The following is a 22,133-nucleotide window of genomic DNA, read 5'->3' as shown; positions in this document are numbered from 1 at the left end:
TTTATTTATTTGAACTCGGTTTTGGGATTCATAAGTCACCTGATTCTGAAACTGGTTTAGATTGGTCAAATTAGTGAATCGATCGTAAATTGGTTAAAACTAGTAAAATAGTCATTAAAAAATAAATAAAATGTGTGCGAGTAAATTAAAAATGTAAACTTTTAAAATATCCTTGAAAGTGTTGGGCAGTCGACACGTGCTACTCTTGATTGTTACCTTGTTTGATGTTTCCACCAATTCCAACGGGTTCTAAACATGGCTTGACTTATGCGTTAACGAAAACGGTAAATCATAAGAAAAAGAGACCGGGTTTTGAAATTAGAAGAAGAAGAAGCCAGTAAGGTGGAAAGGTTCGCGGTGGCAAAGCGGTATTAGAAAACCAGAAGCGGGTGGACGATAAAGGAAAACAGCTTGCGAAACCAGACGGTGGTACAGTAGTAGTAGTCGTAGTGTTGGTGGGACGAGGGAGGTGGGGCTGGATGTTGCGTATTTAAGGAGCAATTCTCTCCTTCTTCTCCACCGTCTCCGTTAGTGGTTCCTTCTGTGTAGTACTTTATTTGCGTTTATTACGTTCTTTCCTTCTTCCCTTCTCCTTTTTCTTTCTCCGCTCTCCCTTTGTGGGGGAGAGCTTTTGGGGAGGTCCGGCTTTCCGTTCCATTTTGAGGTAAACTTCTGGTTCTGAGGTGCCATTTTTGGCTCTGCTGGGGTTTCTTGGAGCTCCATCTATTCTTTCTTTGGTTGGTTGGTGATGGTAGTGGTGAGATGACGTGGAATTCTCGGTGGGAGTGAGGTGGTCGTATGGGCGATAGATTACTGTTCCTTTTTGTTTACTCTTCTCTGGTTTTGGAGGGTAGTTTGTTCTGGGGATTTCCCGACTAGTTCCTACGAACTTTCAGAGGGGTTGACAGTTTATGAGGTTGAGATCGAGTTCTGTTCGAGACGGGTCCTGGAAAGAGGAAGTTTCTAGCTCTTCCCGCGATTTTTTCCGGTCGAGGTATCGCCGTGTTGGGAAAAAAAAAATGATCGATCGTATCTGTGTTGCCATCTTGGCAAAGACAGTTCTAAGATGTTTAGTGATGATGAGGATGGTAGAGGTTTGATGAGGGATTCATGAGAAAATGATGGATAGTTTACGACCAACTCAAGTTTGTGTTGTTAGAAGGAAAGTGAACGTTGTTGGTGCTGGATCCTGGAACCTACTTGACGATCTGAGAGTTAGAAAGCCAGTCACCCTTGAGAATGAACAAAAAATAAATGAAAAGCAACAACAACCATTTCTTGTTCCCAGAATAGAAATGTACTTCACTCGTATGGACTTAGGACTCTAGGCGAAGTGCAGTAAATGTTTCTCACTTTGATCTATTTAATTAAATCGCGTTTAAACAGTCAACTTATCACCACTATTGATAGTGGGGAATCAAGTTAATCAACTACGGATTTCGACCTTATCTTGTTCCTTTTTGAGTGGTTGTTTCAGGAAAATTAAGTTCTTTTTTTATTATTATTTGAGCTCATCTGTGGAAGATTATGCAGCTTCTTTCACTTGTAAATAATTTATATTCTTTAGTTTATAGTTTTACTTGGGAGAGTTTGCAATAGCGACAGTAATGTTCTCAGGATTAGTCCACTTGGCCACTTCGGATAGATGATGGTTGTGTGACGTTTTGTTGGAAAATGACGACTCTGGTTTCAGCCGGGCGATCTCACATTTTTTGGGTTTGAAATAAACTGATACTTTTTATCCTTTTCATGAAAAAAAAAGATCCACCGTTTGCTATTTCGTGGTTTTAAAACAGTTCCGTTTTTTTATCAAAACTGGAAGCAACGGCCTTCATCTTACTGCGAAGCTCTCTGGTTTGTCTTCCAATAAGGAAACGATTGCCAATTTTTTGTTTTTTTGTTTTTCCTTTTGACGTAATAAATTTCCTTTCGAGGTTGGAGTTTTATTATCCATCTGGATTTTCTTTAAATTTTTCTTAAGAAATCTCTCCGGCATCTGAAGATACTGTAGGTTTTGTCCATTTCTCACTGCCTGTTTGGTGGTCTTCTATGCATTCTTTTTTGAAGAGTTGTTGGAAGAATATGTTACCGTCTTCCAGAAAGAGGATACCCCTCCCCCAAAAAATCTGTCAGGGCAAAGCTTGTGCTTATCCAAATGTGGGTCCACTTAACTATTTCAACAGAACCGATTAATGTGTTAGGAAAATGTCGCTTTCGTGTTTCCACTGATCTGAGAGTATCGACAAATACTTTCATTGTCTTTGAAACTTGGATGTCCTTATCACGTGCAAGTTTTCTCGGGAGAATTTGCGGTGTTTCTTTGGCTGCAGACCAACAAAAAGCTAGGTGGAATAAGTTTGCCCGAAGAGAACTGGTTTTTTCAAGTCTCTAGTTACAATTATTACCGTATGGCTTGTTTTTACCGAACTTGGATGAGGCAAATTTTGGAAGTACGTTAGATCATGTTTAAGGTTTCTTCACAGCAATTTTAAGCGGGTCGTGTCTTTGTTGCACCTGTTTTCTTCATACAGGCAAGGTGAAAATTTAACTTTTATGGACGTTGGAGATATGTTTGTAGCGAAGATACATTTTTCTCTTTGATGTGTTATTTTGTATTGTTAGTACTTCTGTTTTTCTTTTTTTTGAGCGATATTGTTGTGTTTTAATGGTCGACTGAAGTAAGTATAAATCTTGTCGAGGTTAAAAAAAAAAAGTGAAGTATCTGTAACTTTCGTTTCAGTTTCCAGTACCACTCTTTCGTCCTTCAAAATAAGTAGCAATACGTATATCGGCACTTGCTGTTTCTACAATTTCAAGTCTCCCACTCCATTTCCTTTGAAGAACTGCGAGTGGTAGGTGAAACGAACTTCTGGTTGGTTACAAAGTGGAAGTTTGCTTTTTCAGTTTGAACTTCTTCTTTCTTTTTCGTGCAGTGTGATCTCTCCATTCTGCTATTGTTGGTTTAATTTGCTTAATTTTGATAATCTTTTGAAGGTCTGAGCCAAACATTTATGATATCTTTTTCTCCTTTTAGATTTCATTCTAACCTATACGGCTTTTCTTTGTCCTTTGTGCGTTGCAAACTGTCATCTAGGTTAGAGTTTTATAGGTTTGGGGTCGCCTGACCTCTGTAGCTTCAATCAGTCTTTGTAATTGAAAGAGTCATGGAGTTTGAGAATTCTTTGGGATCTTTCTTTCAGGACCTTCAGGTTCAAGAAGGAGCTCATCCATGGCGACCCGCTCATTGACTCGTGTCCTCAGCATGAGGGAGCGTGTTGAGGACACGCTTTCTGCTCATCGCAATGAATTGGTTTGCCTTTTGTCCAAGTAAGTTTGCAGCATGTGCTTATATATTCTCTGGTTGATCTTTTTTCTTGGATATGTTTTTGTTGGACATGGTCTGGTTAATTGGTTTAGCGGCTCTTAGAAGATCTATACACTGCAGGGTTATGTTATCTCACCAAAAGTGGAAGATCGTACATGCGGACTTTACATGCTTACCTGCACATAGTTGCAAGAAATGTTGCAGATCTACACATGAATGTTGTTTCTGTTTGATATATTTTTTGTAATCTGTTTTCATGCTTTCAAGGGCAGTAAGTGAAACTTGAATAAAATGTGCAGATAGCTGTCTAGTATTTAGTAGAAGGTTATTTTCTATTTCTGTAGCATTTTATTACATGTGATAAAGTAAGAGCAAATATGTTGCGGTGTCTGTTAGATCTTGCCGTCAAATATTTGGCTTGATTGCCATTGTTAGTTCTTTGTGAGAACAAAAGTTCCTCCCAGGATCTTCCTGGACTTCCCAGAAATCTTGGTTTTCCTAGGAGCAGCTTGCAGATTTCGTTTTTTGGCCAAATGGTGCTCAAGTTTGTTTTATGAAGGTCTAGATATGGATATTTGTTAGGATGCTAAATGTTCTGTTATGGATCGAATCTGGTGATTCTGTTAGTTAGAAACTTGAGGTTTCTTTCTTCTTGGGTATTTCATGGTAGATGCATTATTCCAGTATCATGGCAGGTTCCTTGCTTTATTTGTGTTGTTTACATTTACAGTCGTGGTTAGATGAATTATTCCAGACAAGTTCAGTATATTATTCATGTTTTATACACTTCAGGTATGTTGATCAAGGGAAAGGTATCTTGCAACCGCATCAGCTGTGGGCAGAGTTTGAAAGGGTAATTTCAGAGGAAGAGAGGAAAAAGCTCAGTGAGGGTCTGTTTGGTGAAGTTTTGAGATCTACACAGGTGATGATGGATGGCAACTTAAACTTTTCTTTCAAGTCCACAAGTTGTATCTTCGCCTTGTTTCCTGTGCTTTTTGACACCTTGTCATCAATCTGTATCAGGAAGCAATAGTTTTGCCACCATGGGTTGCCTTAGCTGTTCGTCCAAGGCCTGGAGTCTGGGAGTATGTTCGGGTGAACGTGCATGAACTGATTGTCGAGCAACTGAGTATCCCTGAGTATTTGACGTTCAAGGAAGAGCTTGTTGGAGGGTAAATTTCTTGTCCTGAGGTTGCAGCTCTCTAAACGCATGTGCTTTTGTCTAGAATATGAAGTTTGAGCCTTTCAAATTTCATATTAGAAACCATGCTTTTTTCTGGACCTGATTGTCACTCAAATACTACGACCATGAAAGGAACTGGTAGTACTTGATAGATACTGGAATACATGACAGGCGAATTTAAACATGTGTTTTTCTAGTCACGACTTTCATTTGTTTTCTTTCTTACATATTGTCATGTCTGTTTTCTGGTGCAGTTCCCAGGATAACTATTTGCTTGAACTGGATTTTGAGCCCTTCAATGCTTCATTTCCTCGGCCAAATCGTTCATCATCCATTGGCAATGGAGTGCAATTCCTTAATCGACACCTTTCTTCGAGAATGTTTCATGACAGAGATAGCATGCAGCCATTGGTTGATTTCCTGCGTGCACACAGCTACAAAGGAAGTGTAAGATTCTTTGGTAGAACTAATTGCAAGTCTGTCTCCTTCCCTATAATCAAGCGTTTTATTCTTTTCAGATTATTTCTCAGTATTTCTCTCTCTCTCTCTCTCTCTCTCACACACACACACACACACACACACACACACACATATTAAATTAGTAGGTTTTGAGTCAATAGTAGGTACGTGTAGCATGTCAGCAGCCATGGTTGGATGACATAAGATGGAACACCCCTAGCACGATTTGGTTTGATGTCTTGAAGACTGGTTTGTGTTGCTTCCTACTTGATAAGAACATGAAGCTAGTGTCATCTCGTGAATGATAAGCCATAGGTTTGGAATCATTTTGTTTAACTTCTCATGACATGATTTGAATGTGATCTGTAGACAATGATGCTGAATGACAGAGTACATACTCTCCGTGGTCTGCAAACTGCTCTTGCCAAGGCAGAGGAACATCTCACGAAGATCCCTTCAGATACGCCCTATTCGGAGTTTGAGCACAAGTAAGTTTCCACTTTGATGTGATTTTTAAAACTTCATTGATCAACATTTCTGCCTGAATATTTCTTGGACATGGGAAAAGCATGCAACACATAATTGTTCATGAATGAATTTATCTTGTGGATTCCATTTTATTTTCAGTCAAGTACTTTGATGTGATTCTAGTTGAGGGCAATTTTTAAATCTAATGCGTCATTGATCTGAAACATGAGATCTGTATTCCATCTTCGACTTTCTTGAACTGTGAGTAATAACCCATTTTCACATTTTCATACGTGCAGGTTCCAAGAACTTGGTTTGGAGAGAGGGTGGGGAGACAATGCTGAACATGTTAAGGAAATGATTCATCTGCTTCTTGACATTCTGCAGGCACCTGATCCTTCTATACTTGAAAAATTTCTTGGAAAAATTCCAATGGTGTTTAATGTTGTTATCCTTTCTCCTCATGGATACTTCGGTCAAGCGAATGTTCTTGGGCTCCCTGACACTGGTGGTCAGGTACTCTTCCTGTTTTAACTAATAATTATCATCCTTTTACCTTTTCATGTACCATGACCAAATAAAAACCCCACAAAAAATGAACTGTATCTCTTGGAAAACAATCATTTTTCTCAGTTTTTATTGGGTTGAAATCTCCACTTTTTTCCTTTGCTATGTGCTTTTCCTTGCAGATCGTGTATATTTTGGATCAAGTTCGTGCATTAGAGTCTGAAATGCTTCTCAGAATAAAACAGCAAGGACTGGACATTACCCCCCGCATCCTTATAGTATGACTCTCTCTCTCTCTTTCTCTCTCTCACACACACAGACACTCATACATGCACATCTGTATGCAGTACACCAAGCATTGACATGTTCAAATTCTTTGAAGGGTGCTTCTATTGTCTTTTTCTTTGACTTGATTATTTTGCAATGTGTTCACAGTATTTGTTTCTTTGTTGAACCAAGGTCACTAGGTTGATCCCTGATGCCGTAGGGAACACCTGCAACCAACGGTTGGAAAGAATCAGTGGGACACAATACACAAGCATTTTACGTGTACCCTTTAGAAGTGATAAGGGTATTCTCCGGCAATGGATTTCACGTTTTGATGTTTGGCCTTACTTGGAGACATTTACAGAGGTAGAGATTTTGTAAAGACAATTATTACCTTTGGTTCCTCTTGGTGTACCTTATGATGGCTTATTATGTTATTATATAGAAGGTTTTCCATATAAAAAATTATCTTCTAACTCCCGCTTTTTCTGTTGCTTTCAGGATGCTGCCAATGAAATAACTGCAGAGATGCATGGTACACCAGATTTAATTATTGGAAACTATAGTGACGGGAATCTCGTTGCTACTTTATTGGCACATAAGCTGGGGGTTACGCAGGTTGGTGGAAGCTTTTTGTAGAAGTTTGCTGTTTCACCTTTTGGATCCCTTCAAATTTTACATGTTTGGTTTTGCAGTGCAATATTGCGCATGCTCTTGAGAAGACAAAGTATCCAGATTCTGATATTTATTGGAAGAACTTTGATGAGAAATATCATTTCTCCTGTCAATTCACAGCGGATCTTATTGCCATGAACCATGCAGATTTCATTATTACCAGCACGTATCAGGAGATTGCTGGAAGGTGAACTTTATGCTACTGTATTTCTCCCTGTGGTCTGTGTTTTTTAAAAAGAGTACTTCTTGCATCATGTTGTTGTCATCGATGAAATTTGTTAAGGAGCCGAAAAAAAAAACAGTTCTTAAAATAGTACTTGGTGCATTTTATTTTACTCTGACTGTAAATCTGGAAGGGCATCTTTCATTTTTCGTCACAATGGTTTTGTCATAACTTGCCTCCTCTTTGTTACCACGTCATGGTCTGAAAGTATCCTTTTTCTCTAGTTAGACAAACTAATGGCTTATCATCATAAAATTACCAAATGCAAAAAAATTCTGATTGCTTGAAATTTCTCTGCTTTCTCAGTTTCATTTGCATTCCACCTCAAGATTAGTAAATCTTTATTTTCTGAAAGTTCTTGTGGGCCACATGTTTTCAAGGAGACTCAGGGATTGACGAGTCTTTTCTTCTTTTCTTTTTCCAGCAAGGATACTGTTGGTCAGTATGAAAGTCACACTGCCTTTACTCTGCCTGGACTCTACCGTGTTGTTCATGGTATCGATGTTTTCGATCCTAAGTTCAACATAGTCTCACCAGGTGCGGATATGGCTATCTATTTCCCGTCTACAGAGAAAGAGAGGAGATTAACGGCACTGCATCCAGCAATTGAAGAGCTGTTGTATAGTCCTGAACAAAATGACGAACACATGTAAGTGCTTCCCCTCTTTTCCCACCTTGCTATATATATATATATATATATATATATATATATATATATATATATATATATATATATATATAGAGAGAGAGAGAGAGAGAGAGAGAGAGAGAGAGTTTGAGAGAAGGTAATGAACCAATTGAAAAAAGTAATGGTCGTTGAAGAAATTTGCTATATGTAGAGAAAATAGAAAGAATGCATTTCTGAATAATATGAGGAAATAGATGGTGAAAATCTGGTCTTAGTTTACCTGAGCCAAACAATTTCTAGAGAAACCATTTGGAGCACAATAATATCATGTTATTATTCATACCCATGCGATCAGTGATGGCAGCTACTCTTTTTCAAGGTGCTTGTTTAACTAAAGAGTCTCTTGTAATTATCTAATAATTTATAATTTAAAATGAGTATTTGTAAGGTGTTCATGTCTATCCAATGCGTGTATAAACAATGAAGGCATTTTTTATTCTTGTAACAATAGTCCTGAACAATGTTAAAAAATGACTGACCACAGTAAATTAAATCTGAATCAAGAAAGCTGTAATTACATTTAACTTTGTCTGTTGCCCCTTAAGTATATATACATGCATACAAAACACACAAATTTTTCTTCCATTGTTATGAAGAGCTGTCTGATCTTGAATTTCCTTATCACAAGAATACCTCATGAAAGTATTTAACCTCCTGCTCCATTCTGTGCCTTGTGCATAGGAAATCTCAATGAAACTGTTTAATTATTTGCGTCGAAGTTGCCTCTTTTAATGCCTGTCTATATCCCATAGTTGAAGCCTATAGTGGGTGAGATTTTGAGAGGAAAGAATGAAGTCATGTGAGGTGATCATTTTTATCTTGGTTCTGGTTGCTGTTTTTTGCAGATGTATGTTGAATGATCGGTCAAAACCAATTATATTCTCCATGGCAAGGCTTGATAGAGTGAAAAACATGACTGGTCTTGTTGAGTGGTTTGGAAAGAACAAGAGATTGCGTGAATTGGTAAACCTTGTTGTGGTTGCTGGTTACCATGATGTAAAGAAATCCAGTGACAGGGAAGAAATTGCTGAGATTGAAAAAATGCATTCTCTTATCGAAAAGTACAACCTAAATGGCCAGTTCAGGTGGATCGTCGCACAGAAGAACCGGGTTCGAAATGGTGAGCTGTACCGCTACATTGCAGATACACGCGGTGCTTTCGTTCAGGTATAAAACTTTTGGTTGGTTAGTGAAATCTGTCATTATCAACACTTTCATATTTTTTTAATTCAGCGTGCTTGTTTTTGAGATGAAAGGTCATGGGTCTGTTTGCTTCTGTTTTCAGCCTGCATTCTATGAAGCCTTTGGGCTGACGGTTGTGGAAGCCATGACTTGTGGCCTTCCCACGTTTGCCACCTGCAATGGAGGACCAGCTGAGATCATAGTGCATGGAACATCTGGCTTCCATATTGATCCTTATCAAGGAGACAAGTCTGCTGACCTCATGGCTGATTTCTTCGAGAGATGCAAGGCTGATCCCCAACACTGGGATGCGATTTCCAAAGGAGGATTGCAGCGTATCTATGAATGGTAGGAGTTCCTCTATGTGATTTTTTCATTTACAACCATTGGATTTGAGGTTCGGTTTTTAATGTGCCATGAGGACAGCATATCTAATTACAATTCACCAAATGAGTTTAGACTTTGCCTGAGACATCAGAAAATTTACAAACTTCCAGAATTACTTGGATTTTCAGGGACATTTCTGCATGTCATAGGGCTAAGCTTGCTTGAAATTCCTTCATCACCTTGGAATTTTTGCTCTGCAGCAGCTGGATTTTATGCTTGTGCAGTTGTATGACAATTAACTAAATTCCATCTATTTTTTTCTGCTTGTATCAGCTACACTTGGAAGATCTATTCGGAGAGGTTGATGACCCTTGCTGGCGTTTATGGATTCTGGAAATACGTCTCCAAACTGGAGAGACGGGAAACTCGCCGTTATCTGGAGATGTTTTACATCCTCAAGTACCGTGACCTTGTAAGTTTCTCCTAAAGCTGAACTTGATATTAGAATGTGTTATCAAGCCTAGATTATCGGATGAAGTTGGTCTACTTCAAGAAAGATAGCATTCTGCTACTCACGGTGCTCTGTTTTGTAATGAATTTCTTTTATCCTGTCTTTTTTCTTTTCAGGCCAAGACCGTGCCACTTTCTGGCTGAGAATATATTCGAGAGGATGCTGCCATTTACCATCTAGGCGTTTGAACCTGTGGTTTTTTCCTTTAGGACCTAGCTTCCGTGTTTTTCTTTTTTTTCTTTGTTTTGCTTCTCCGGTTGTAACAGCTTTCTTCTACAAAGCTTTTTTTTTATGGTTGGACATTCGAAGAAATCAAAGGAACACTTCCTTAGCAACTTAAGGTGATGCAGAGCTGAAAAAGAAAATATTGATGGAACAAGGACAGTACTATATGAATCTTACAGACGAGATAACGAGTGCATGCAGTTCATGTGATAGATAATGTTATGATGTAACGTGTTTGAGATGGTTTGCATGAGATAACGAATTCGTGGCATAACAAATACATGAGATAACGAATTCAAGGGATATGTTTATGCACCTTAGTTTAGGACATTATTTTGTAACCATTCTTGTCGTTGATCGGTAGAATGAGAGAAGACACGTGTACAAAGTTGGCGATAAGGATCATTAACAAAAAGAATGATTAAGAAATAATGAGTCTAACAAGGAGGCCAAGAATGGTAAAGAGAGAGAGATAACAACGTTAAGAATGGTAAAGAGAGAGAGATAACAACGTTTCTACAAGGATAGCGATAACTAAATGACCTGAGATAAGATTCATTATTGATCGACGAAGTTTATGGTGAGATAAAGTTGAGTGTTATTTAATGAAATGTATTTATGCATGAAATAAAATTATGTACGAAAACAAATGACAACTAATTGTAACTACTTAAAGGGATATATTATAACGATATGCATACACAAACTAATGAATTTTATTTTTATTGAATCTCCAAATCTTTTTTAACGGTTTTCTTTTTTGTCACTACAAAAACTTTTTTTTTTGTATTAATCATATGCATTTTTGTCGTTATTAAAAAGGCACATGAAATTTCATACAAGAAGACGGTGTATATAACCAGCTTCGGGGGAGCAATCCCCCATGCCGTCCTACATAGATGTGGCAGGACAAAAAATAATGGTAATAAAACAAAGATGGATTAGGGTTGCCAGATAAAAAAAGATTGGACGGTCCTGATCGGCAATCTCTTGATGTCCAGCCTTTTATATATTGTAAAGTGCACCAACCGTTTGGGATGCAGAATTTTCTACTTTAGAGGAGTATTTGAACCTTTTTTCCTCTGATTTTCCTTGAGCAGTGCTTGACTTGTTCTCTTTTTTAGCCTGAATTAGTGATCTTTTTATCTTGGTTATTGCTGAAAATGACTTGGTGGTTGAATTATTTGCCTTCTTTACATAGGTGATTTTTGTTTGATAACTTATTTATTTTCTTGGGTTCCAACATCTTATTTTTAGTGTTTATTTAAGGGAAACCATATTTTCAGCATACAATTCCACATTCTTATACTTCGAAGGTTTTGGCTTATTTATGGGCTCAATTAGACTTTCAATACATCCTTTAATTTGTGTCACGCTCTACTATAACGCACTAAAATGTGACAATACAATGACCATAAAATTTGAACCTTTTAAAATGTTAAGTATGATTAGCCTTGCCACTTGATTATACGTCGGTTCCATCTTCTTTGCAGTTGTTTGTCCTCTTTAGTTCGTCGTTTTCACGAAACCAACGGCCCTTGTCTTGTGCCACTTAAAATAAACCAGCTTTATAGAAGGTGAAAAAGCTTTGTTCTCTTCGCTCTGTCATGGTGCAGAAACTGCAAGCTAGCAGTTCTTCCTGCAGAGGCGGAGAAGGGTAAAGGGGATGAACTCAGCGGTGTGCTGCTGCAGGAAAAAGGTGGCCAGGAAGTTGCGCTTGGTTTTCAGCCTACAGTTTATTCTTGGAAATGGAAAGAAGCTTGGGTGCTTCAGGACACCGAATAAGCGTAGTTGTCGCAAATTACTACCAATCTTAAAAGCCGTGTCCGGTCCTCCAACTATTTGGGAATGCAGCCATTTTTTTTTTTTTTTTTTTTCGCGTCTCCTCTCAAGCCATGAGAGCAAGGGCGGAGAGCCAGGAGAGTCTGGCAGGGGACCTTTCCGTTGAAAAAAATTGTAAAAATTACATATAAATTTTTTAAAAAAATTTATTTTATATAAAAGTTTTAAAAAAATATATTTGGATCTCAATTAATTATAACTATAATTCGGCTCTTTTATGAAAAATTTCAGGATCCTTCCTTAATAAGAAGCCTTTTGTTCGTACACGAATAAAAGGTTTTCTCTTTTCAACTGTATATGCACAAACATTAGAGGCCTGCTCTTCCCAAAATGGAGGGAAACAGCGATAATTTTTTTTTTACTTCGTTCATTAGTGTTCAATGTCGATATATACAAGAAAAATAAATGTTGTCGTTTGTCATATGGTTATGGTTGATTGATGACTAAAATTTAAAATTCATCGTTAAACAACCATAAATTACTGCCAAAGCCATTCCGAACCATGACCACATCATAAAATGTGCCATGTCAATTTAGAAACTATTTTTTAACGACAAATTTATAAATTTTAACATCCCACACACACACACACAGATATATATATATAATGGATAAAACTCAGTCCTCTTAAATTCAAATTAAAAAGTGTTTTAAACAAAAATATGAACATTTTAATGTGTCTATCAACACTAATTTATATAAAGCATGTTTTAGTTCAAGTTACTTTTGTAAAAAAAAAAATTGATCATCCTACGATCAAAATTTTGATGTCACAAGAGCTGATCATTTTTTATCATTTCAGTAAGAATCAACTAACTTAATATATGTTTCTCACCAAATCACTCTTAAAATTATATCTCTAAGAATAGATTTTAGAAGAAAAATATTTTTAATAATTAATTTTAGTAAATCTCGTTTACATCTCTTACCTAAGTGGTTGGATTTTTACCAAATATATATATATATATATATATAATGAGAAAAAATTACAAAGAAGAGATTGACTTGCAGTCAAATTAACAAGATGACCACGCTACTTTAAAAATAAATTCTCAAAGAGCTGCCTATCAAAATAAAATTTATGAAATGACAAAACTGCTCCTCTTAAGAAGAAGAAAGCAAAATGATTTTTCATGTGAGACGTATTTTATCTTTTTATGTCAAAAACTGGTATTTCCTTTAGTGGATGGCACTGTAAGAAGTTCTTTATGAAATGGACGGCCTATTTGTCAACTTTAGTGGATGGCACTGTAAGAAGTTAGGTGCCATCTTGCAAATTTTTCAGACAGATACATGTTCTCGTATTTAATTTAAACGTGATCATCTTTTAATTTAATGATACTTCAGTTTCTGCGCATTAAAGTCGTTATCGACATAGGCTTTAGTAACGAGTTATCTATCTCATGACATGCAAAAGGATTTTGACAAATAAGTAAAAGATTAACATGCTATATTTGTAATGTAGGTACATTAAATCCAATGTCCAAGTTATTACATGTACAATTTTTTTATGAAAACGATACGAAGAAATAATACAGAAATATCGAGTATAGCCTTCATAAACTTTAGGTTGGGTACAAAAATATAAGTAAAAGGAAAACTGCAAGCAGCAGTAGTATAGCGACTAAACACCGAATTTCTTCTATAAAGATGTACGACTTCCAAGAGATAATACAAGAACTATTATTCTATTCAAGCACGTTGCATAGATATAAACGTTTGTTTGTGTAAGACGCTATATTTGAGCTGAATCACGCCAGAAACTGCTTACGTGCAATCAAATGCATCTTTGACCTGGTCGTCCATAACTCAAATTAATTTGAAACGGAACCATCCACCAATGAACCCTCTTGGACACTTCATGCTTGAGTTTTAGCTACCCAGGACACAATGTTCGCAATCCAATATGATATCGGTCATTTTGTGCCTCGATACCCATGCATCGCATATCTACCTTGCCTTACCTGACAATGTTTGTGACCAACGGCTTCCCTGGCACCATCTACATGGTGACTTTTGTTGAACCATCATATCTTGATGGAAATGATGCCTTGTAAGGGGCAATCCTATAGCCAGATATTACAGGGGTACTTGAGTCATGGACGGACAAGTCAACATTCAAAATTGGTAACAGTCCCTAGTAAATAGATGCATTATATTATATATAATATGTGATAATGAATATACGGATTTGCATACATATGCATGCAGATGTATGGTTACTTCAAACACATAAGTGCAGTACTTGTTCAGGAAGCCATTTTTTGAAAAGACATTATAAAGCCTTTTCTTGTCATTGCAGTGCCCATATTTATATGCTTCATGCCCCCAAGATATTTCGCGTAGCTGATCAGGCCAGCAACTGGCAGGAAATCGCTGCTTCCGTTCTTGTGGGTGACCACCTCCTCCAAGTTGAGGCCTGTTATAAGCCTTACCTTAAGAGCAGAGGGTACTGCCTTTGGCTTCTACGCTCAGGCAAGCGATAAAGTCTTTCATCTGAAGTGCAGTTACCCATGTGACAGATCACAGGAGATGTGCTTGACAAACTTCAAATTAAATTTAATTTAGTCCTCGAAATAAGGGTTGGTGCCAATGCCATTCTGATCCTAATTAATACAAGCTTACAACAAGATTTCCAAAATCTATGTCTACCATGAACTGTTACTGTATTAGTTAAATTTACAATGAAGAATAAATAGATGAAAAACGGGGAAATGAATCAGGCATTTCTGTTCAACCAACAAACAATTAGATTAAGAGGACAACAATAAAGAAAGAATGTAATGGCAATTGCTGAGATTACAACTCATTTACATCTTGCACTGTAGGCATTTACAGGGAAGCTCAGAAACCTAGTTATGGATCGGAGATAGACTGACTACAGTTCTAGGACCCATGATCTAACTGAAATTGCAAAGTATCCATACAAACCCCCAATAAAGGAAGTGAATGGATAGGATCCTACAAACTTGCTGCACCTCTGGCAGATCTTATACATTGGATAACCCTCCGTCACACTTCTAGAAAGAGAAATCATACGCCCACGAAATGTAGCCTCACCAGTACCATGCTTCATGCCTGCAGTATCCAGTTCATATAGATTTTTGACAACCCACTAACCTCAGAAACTAGCTAATGCTCCAAAACGTTGAAATTAAGCCTGTATTTCCAAACCGCTGATTCACCAAGTTACAATATGGAGGCCCCAAAAATTGATAATTAAACAATGAACATGCTGAACTAGCATAACCAGTTTTGCTCACAAAATTGTTGAAAGATTCTGATCATCTCTAACAGCTTTCAGGTCCTCCCATCAACCTTATGTACAACCAAAGGGTGGTGTAGTAGATAATGGATGAGACAAAGTCAGGGCAAAAGGGAGGTGAGCTGAGCAGTGAATAGGTCACCCAAAGCTCCTCTGATATCCATCTGATAAGGAAGAAAATAAACAAAGGAGTCAGACCAAATATGCTTGGCATTCTCAACGGGCCTTACAATCATGCAGTAAGAGGGAGTAGCGTTATATATTAGAGGGGATAACGGAACTATTTTACTGAATCTTCCTGGTGCCATCTATATAATAGCTGTATAGCTGACGTAGTGGAGCTTAATCCACTGTTTGTATAACCAAGAAAATAAACATATTAGAAACAGTAGAACATGTATATCTCAAAATGAAAACGACCTCAAGAGAGTCAAGGATACACACAAAGGGACATATAGGTAGATAACATGATAACAACAAAAATTAAAACACCAAATCAGTTACAAAGCCATGATCAAGTCAGGCAGCATGCATCAAGCTTGGCAGAAAACATGTAATAAGAAGTTTTTTAAGTTAAGGATTCAGATGCACCCTCAACATAATTTGTACCCAACCTCCACAACTGAAAACTTGGTTGGGCCTTTCCTTGTTTGAGAAGTTCAGGTAAGATGGCAGAGTTTTCACCTATCTCTTATTTTCTGAAATATCTTTTACCAAAATGCACAACAAAAGGCTGTTTGAATGGTATAGTACCCCAGAAGTCAACATCCTTTGCAAGATGAACAATGCAAGGCTGTCTAAATGATAGAATCAGCAGCAAAGAACAGTCACATCCTCTGCCTCTCCAAAAGTTCATAGACATATATTTACAGAAATTAATATATACATTTTATTCACATATATTACACATGTAATATATAGACATTTATGTTCAGATTATTTTCTGCCCCATAGATGAATCTATATTTTATCTAAGGTGTGCGTTCACCCAACATGATTTCCTTTTAGTCCACCTCAATTGAAGTTTCTGGACCAGGAAGAAGTATCTTGAAGTTGAAGGTTATACCCAGATATAAACCAGGATGAATATTTTGAAGGTTGTACCCAGATAGAAAACAATCTTCTTCCAGAAGCGCTGAAGGAAAAGAAATCAGGGACTATGCAGACGTGTATAAAACATAGTTCTGGGAGAGAATTAGTGATAAAGGTAGGTCCGTGCAGAATAAAAGAATTGGATTTCTTGTACAGGTCATTCAATGAGCTGACACCAATTTCTAGAAGAGCTGGTTCCACAAACATATGTCAAACCACTATACTGCCAATTGTACACACAAATAACAAGCAAAACACCAAAATCAGCAGCATATTGTAAATAATTCTCTCAAAAGCAGGCAAAGGATCTAGAACTATTCAGCTGAAAGAAAAAAAGTGAAAGCATCCAAATGAAACATTATGCATGCAGCATAAAATGTATTACCTGATCACAGCACACAAGTTTAGTGATAAATGGATAAAATTCTCTGAGATGCTTTCTGAATATTTGGCTGTTCATAACACACATCCCTTTCAGTACCTGCAGAAAACTAAGATGGTTAACTTTTATAACTAGAAGAGATAATATGTTTACAAAATAAACTAATGCTATCTATAACCTACAGACAGCGACATGATATGACACTTCATCATATGGCTTATCAACAACAACAAAAAAATATTGGAGTATGCATATGACAGATAGAATGAGACCTAAACTAAAAATTGATGGCTTAAAATGACAGAATCTAGGTCCCTTAGCAGTTAAATGCAAAAAAACAATCTCGATTTGTCCATAGACTTCAAAAACTCGCATCAGGCCACAAAGTCATCATAAAGACACTAAAAACCTACAAATACATAAAAATATGCCAATATCAAATGCTGAACACCTTGACAATGACAGGAGACCGAAGCTCGATGACACAGTGAATATCCACATTAACAGCATCGCCTGAATTTGACTGAAACTCAGACGCTTCTTTCAGTATCTGTCCACAGAATGAAACTAACTTCCCTTCTGCTAAATCTCTAAGTTTTTCCTCTGATTCAGTAATAATAACCCTTAAATCATCATCTTGTTCACCAGTAAGTGAACCACTGGAAGGAATCTGGTTGCCACCATCAGAATCATTTGCAGATGTTGCCTTGTGTAAAATATCTAAATAAATGTCAGTTCCAGCTATTTCTTGCCGAAGAAGATTTACAGGTGGCCTGAACACACAAGAAGCAGTCAATACAAAACGATGCTTGATGTAATACAAAGCCTAGAGAATATCAAACTATGTGGCTTACCTTTCTGAAGGTGTCTGGTGCATACGCATCCTAAGGTTGGTAAAAGAGTTATATGAAGCAGCAAAGTCCAAAACTGATAACAGAACGTCCATAATGGTGATCTTATGTGGGACCTTCAACTTACTCCAGTACTTTCTCTATAAAAGTGGAAAATAGACATGGGTTACAGTCAGGGTTCATCAGGGACTTGGTGCCAAGAATGGGAGTTATGTATTAATCCGTGGAATATGAGCATCACAAGTATGGTATAAATCTCGCTTTGGATTAAACAAGTGATCTATAGTGATCAATGCCATGTCTAGTTGTCAAGTTTCACAGTTCATGCATAACCAAAGATCATTCATATGAGGCAGTAAAAAGGGACCAAAGATGACTTAAAGAGCAGTATCAGATGGTCCCCATTTTCCGAAAGGAAGAAAAGGGGAAGATGTAGTTGCAGTCATGAATTCATGCTAATTGGGCCGGAGATCCAAATCAAAAATAGTCATGTATCAGTCAATAAAATGATTCAACTCCAATACTGATTCCAACAACATTCTTCAAAACGAAGGACATTTTTCTCATAATGCATGCACACAAAGCTGTAGCAATTTGCTACTAATCTTGGATATATGTACACCCTACACATGCAATTAATGAAACTTAATTATTTCCAACTTCTAAGATGTAACCAAGATTTTGGTTGAACATGTAGAGATCCACTAAAAGTTTTGAGACAGGCAGATAAGATATTAAAAAAAAAAAAGAAACACTCAACACCCAAACAAGATAACTTTCAGCTCCAAATTCTTCTAGACTAGCCATAGTGGAGTTACACCACAAAAACAATGGAAAACTTAAGTTGTACTTACCTGTATGCTATCAATGGCACCTAACAATAGCAGTTGGGTAATGCATTTCCCCCTAATTGTTCCAAGAAGAGGATTTTCTTCATCATCCTTGTGCTCCGGTTCAATGGGATCTTGCACCTGAAACGAATGCATAAGAATAAATGAAAGTAATAAAGACAAATTTTTGGGATCACTTACTGAGGACAAAGACATGGAAAATTTCAACTCTCAATACCAATGTTAAGCCGTATCGGTCTGGCTTTAAGATACGCTGTATCGTAAAATATCGTAACAGTATCGTTTTTTTTTTAAATAAATAAAAAAAAGGAAAAAAAATCGAAAAAATCATAAACAATCAGTAAAAATCAATAATAATATGTTCTTCATGAAAAACATGTTTTACAGACTTATTATTGCTATAAAGTTACGGTTCATCATTCGTAAACGTCAAAATTCATAACAATATCAATCTAGAAAGCACAACAAGTCAACAATTACATAACGTATATCATAATTTCATAACCGTTGATTCATAAGTCATAAGGTCTATAAGTCTATGAGATACCACATCAAAAAGCAAGTATGAAATGTTATATATTACATCACAAGATGATAATGAAATTGTGAAAATGTTCAATGTCAATACATATAAAATAAAAGCACTCCCGACTCTCATTCATAATCTTCATCACATTCATTCTCATCCTCATCTCCATCTTCTTCTTCATCTTCATCTTCATGATTTAAAAAAAAACCCTTATCCTCCCAACGGGAATAAGCCACCCATGCACAAATCCATGGTTTAATCAATGATTTTATAGTGAAAATCGATGATTTCATGGTGGAAATCGATGATTTTCCTCTAAGGCAGCACAATCTCTAGGTTAGAATTGAAGAAGGGGCGAGTTTTTAAGAAGAAAACTCGAAAAGGGGGGATTTGTGCCCCCCTTTTTTTAAATCAGCCCGTATCGTATGTATCGTACGATACAAGTACGATACACCCCTATTTACGATACAGGGGGTGTATCGTATTGTATTTCCTAAACGATACGTATCGTACGATACGGCACCGTATCGTACAATACGATACGTCTTGTACGATACGGGGTATAATACGGCGAAGTTTTTCTCGGGTATAATACGGCGAGCTTGAAAAAAAGGGAAATGTTAAATACTTATACTAGTCGGGTGGAGGCTTTCTAAAATATTAGAAAGTTGAAGTAGGTCCACTTAATTATTATCCTATGTTTAGAGGACTATTTTTGTAAATTGGTAACACACCCTAGTCTCATATTAATATGAGATTAGGGTTACGTGCAGCAATAAGAAAAAGTGTCCTCTCACTTTCACTCTCGCCCCTTCTTCTTCCAATAAGCAACATGGTATCAGAGTCGTGAACCTAGGGCTGTACAATCTAGGGTTTCACGTCTAGGGTTCCTACCTCTTCTCACCTCTCTTCTCTTCCTCCCAACTAGGGTTTCACGCCTAGGGTTTCTGCTGATTACAAAGCAAGCAAGTTAATTTGTTGGTGGAAAGGGGCTAATCACGTTTAACATGTAGAAACGTGATTAGCTTCCTTGTGTTGTCGTTGGAGTCGTTAAAAAAAAAATGATGATAAAACAGATCTGAAGTTGTCGTTCAGATCCAAATAATGATGGTGTTTGGCCAGATGATGTGGCTGCATGGTGAATCAGATCAGAATGGTTCTGATCTGACCTATTGCCTGCGTGGAAGAAGATCAGACCAGAACGTTTCAGATTTGATCTAGTGGCTGTCGTGGAAGAAGATGAGATGTTTCAGATCTGACCTATCTGATGCCGTGAGAAAAAAAAAAAAGTCAGACCAGTGATCGTCTGATCGGTTAGGATAATCAGATCTGCTTGGTACCTGGTGGATCATAACTGGCAAAAGTGCCTGTACGTTGTCTTGGCAGATATGTGTGTGGTTGATGCCACAAGCTGAAATCGTGTGAAGTTAATGAATAGTCGAAGTTGCGTGGAGCTGACTGGTTGTGCTGAGATGCACTGTCAGATTTGTGTGTGCTTGAATTGATGCCTGCTACCTTTATCTGAAAATAGATTGCTGAATATTTGCTGCCTGCTATCGTCTGAAAATCTGTTCTTGCTGCCATCTGAAAATTTGATACTTGTTGTCTGGTTTGTGTTCAACCTACTGCATGTTACTTGATTGTAGTCTTTGTGCTTTATCACATTGGTTTTCTACTATGGCTGACAGTAGTAGATTAGAAGGGTCTAATAAATACAAGATGGCTGGGAATTCTTTTTCGTATGGAACCACAATCAAACTTGATGGGTCGAATTATGAGATATGGTCTAGAGTTTTTATGATGTCTGTGGCTGGCCACAAAAAAAAATATTATATTGAAGAAGATGAACCCCTTGAGAAAAAAGGGAAATATGCAACGTGGGATGAAGATAAAAACATTGTAATGGCATGGAATATGAACAGTGTGGAGTCTCGTATAGCTCCAACAATTGCATACTACACCAAGGCCAAAGATATGTGGTCTTTTCTGAAGAAGACGTACTCTCATGCTACGAATGTCATTAAAATTTTACAATTGGAAGAGGAGTTGTGTAACATACGGCAAGGAGATCAAGATTTGACACAATATTTTGCTACGTTGACTGCTGCGTATGAACGATTAAAAGCTCTTCGCCCACCATGCAAGCACTGTTATGCATCACATTTTGAAACTGGTATGGTAGCAAAGTTTTTGTCTGGATTATCTTCTGAGTATTCTGTGGCAAAGTCTCAAATTCTCACAGGCAGTGATCTTCCGGACCTAGCAGATACTTAAAATAGACTGAGTCGCCTTGCAGTCACTCTTACTCAGCCTACACATGACACCCCAGTCTCTGCTCTTGTGATGTCAGGCGGACGTAGCCATAATTCCTTTATTGAATCTAGGGGACGTGGTACAAGTCGTGATGCAGGACGTGGCAGATTTCAGTGCTCCTATTGTGGTAAATTAGGGCACTTAGAGGATCGATGTTGGGAACATCCCCACCTACGTTCTGCTGGTCCTCAAGGGTGTGGTGGAGGAAGGACGAATGTAGGAAAAGGATCTTCTTCTACTGTGACTTTTCTCCACAGGTTACGGCTTCTTTGGTTGAGTCTCCAACTCCTATATCTCCATTATATTCTCTCAACTTAAGCAAGGAAGAATATGATCTCTGGTTCTTGCTCAAAGATCTACCCCTGCTTCAACCAGCACAGCTACCATAGACTCGACGTTCTCTGTTTGTGCCCCCACACAGGACGTAGGTATGATATGGATGATTGACTCAGGAGCATCCAGGCATTGTTGTAATCAGCCACAAATGTTTTTATCGTTCACCAGGTTCACTACACCACAACACGTCAGGTTGACTGATGGCAAGTTGTCCCCTATTCTGGGCAGTGGTGATATCTATCTCACGTCTTTTAGCACTATTACGCATGTGTTATATGCTCCACGATTTCCTATTAATCTATTATCTGTTAAGCAATTGGCTAGAGATTTACAGTGTAGAGTCATTTTTTATCCTGATTCATGTTCTTTTCAGAACTCACAAACTGGAAAGATGATTGGTGGCGGCCATGAACGGGAGGGGCTCTATTTCCTCTCTGTCCCTGTCGATGTTGCTGCATCCTCCTTCACATCGAAGCCTTCTCCTTTGCAGTGGCATCTCAGGCTGGGTCATCCTTCTGTGTCCAAGCCTTGTCGTATTTTTCCAGATATTCCTGCATCAGAATCATTCTTATGTGATACATGCCAGTTAGGCAAGCATACACGTGGTAGTTTCCCTTCAAGTCAGAGTCCAT

At 37.6% G+C, this 22,133-nt stretch overlaps 2 protein-coding genes across 4 annotated transcripts in view; one reads left to right on the top strand and one right to left on the bottom strand.

The window, feature by feature from the left end:
- The first annotated feature begins 506 nt into the window (after positions 1–506).
- LOC116257343 (sucrose synthase 4-like) lies at positions 507–10,155 on the top strand. 3 transcript variants are annotated; one of them, XM_031633979.2, is made up of 17 exons: positions 525–664; positions 2,741–2,852; positions 3,201–3,327; positions 4,118–4,247; positions 4,349–4,497; positions 4,763–4,955; positions 5,337–5,455; positions 5,735–5,951; positions 6,125–6,220; positions 6,402–6,575; positions 6,711–6,827; positions 6,905–7,071; positions 7,532–7,756; positions 8,641–8,962; positions 9,081–9,325; positions 9,638–9,776; positions 9,932–10,155. In XM_031633979.2, the coding sequence occupies exons 3-17, from the start codon at positions 3,230–3,232 to the stop codon at positions 9,956–9,958; spliced, it is 2,418 nt and encodes an 805-aa protein (XP_031489839.1). In that variant the 5' UTR covers positions 525–664; positions 2,741–2,852; positions 3,201–3,229; the 3' UTR covers positions 9,959–10,155. The 3 variants fall into 3 exon arrangements, with proteins under 3 accessions (XP_031489838.1, XP_031489839.1, XP_031489840.1); XM_031633978.2 differs by lacking the exon at positions 2,741–2,852 and having other exon boundaries at positions 507–664; XM_031633980.2 differs by lacking the exons at positions 525–664; positions 2,741–2,852 and adding an exon at positions 2,388–2,536.
- Positions 10,156–14,551: 4,396 nt separating this feature from the next.
- Positions 14,552–22,133, bottom strand: part of LOC116258041 (brefeldin A-inhibited guanine nucleotide-exchange protein 5) — a 45,901-nt gene continuing 38,319 nt past the window's right edge. Inside the window, exons 31-35 of the mRNA XM_031635113.2 lie at positions 18,327–18,443; positions 17,476–17,612; positions 17,073–17,394; positions 16,625–16,720; positions 14,552–15,311 (exon numbers count right to left, since the gene is read on the bottom strand). Coding sequence (XP_031490973.1) covers positions 15,249–15,311; positions 16,625–16,720; positions 17,073–17,394; positions 17,476–17,612; positions 18,327–18,443 — 735 coding nt within the window. The 3' untranslated portion in view covers positions 14,552–15,248. The remainder of the gene's footprint in view (positions 15,312–16,624; positions 16,721–17,072; positions 17,395–17,475; positions 17,613–18,326; positions 18,444–22,133) is intronic.

Source organism: Nymphaea colorata, chromosome 7 (genome assembly GCF_008831285.2).
Source record: "Nymphaea colorata isolate Beijing-Zhang1983 chromosome 7, ASM883128v2, whole genome shotgun sequence".
Lineage (NCBI taxonomy): Eukaryota > Viridiplantae > Streptophyta > Magnoliopsida > Nymphaeales > Nymphaeaceae > Nymphaea > Nymphaea colorata.
The sequence above is the reverse complement of the archived record's forward strand: the minus strand, read 5'-3'. Positions and strand labels throughout refer to the sequence as shown.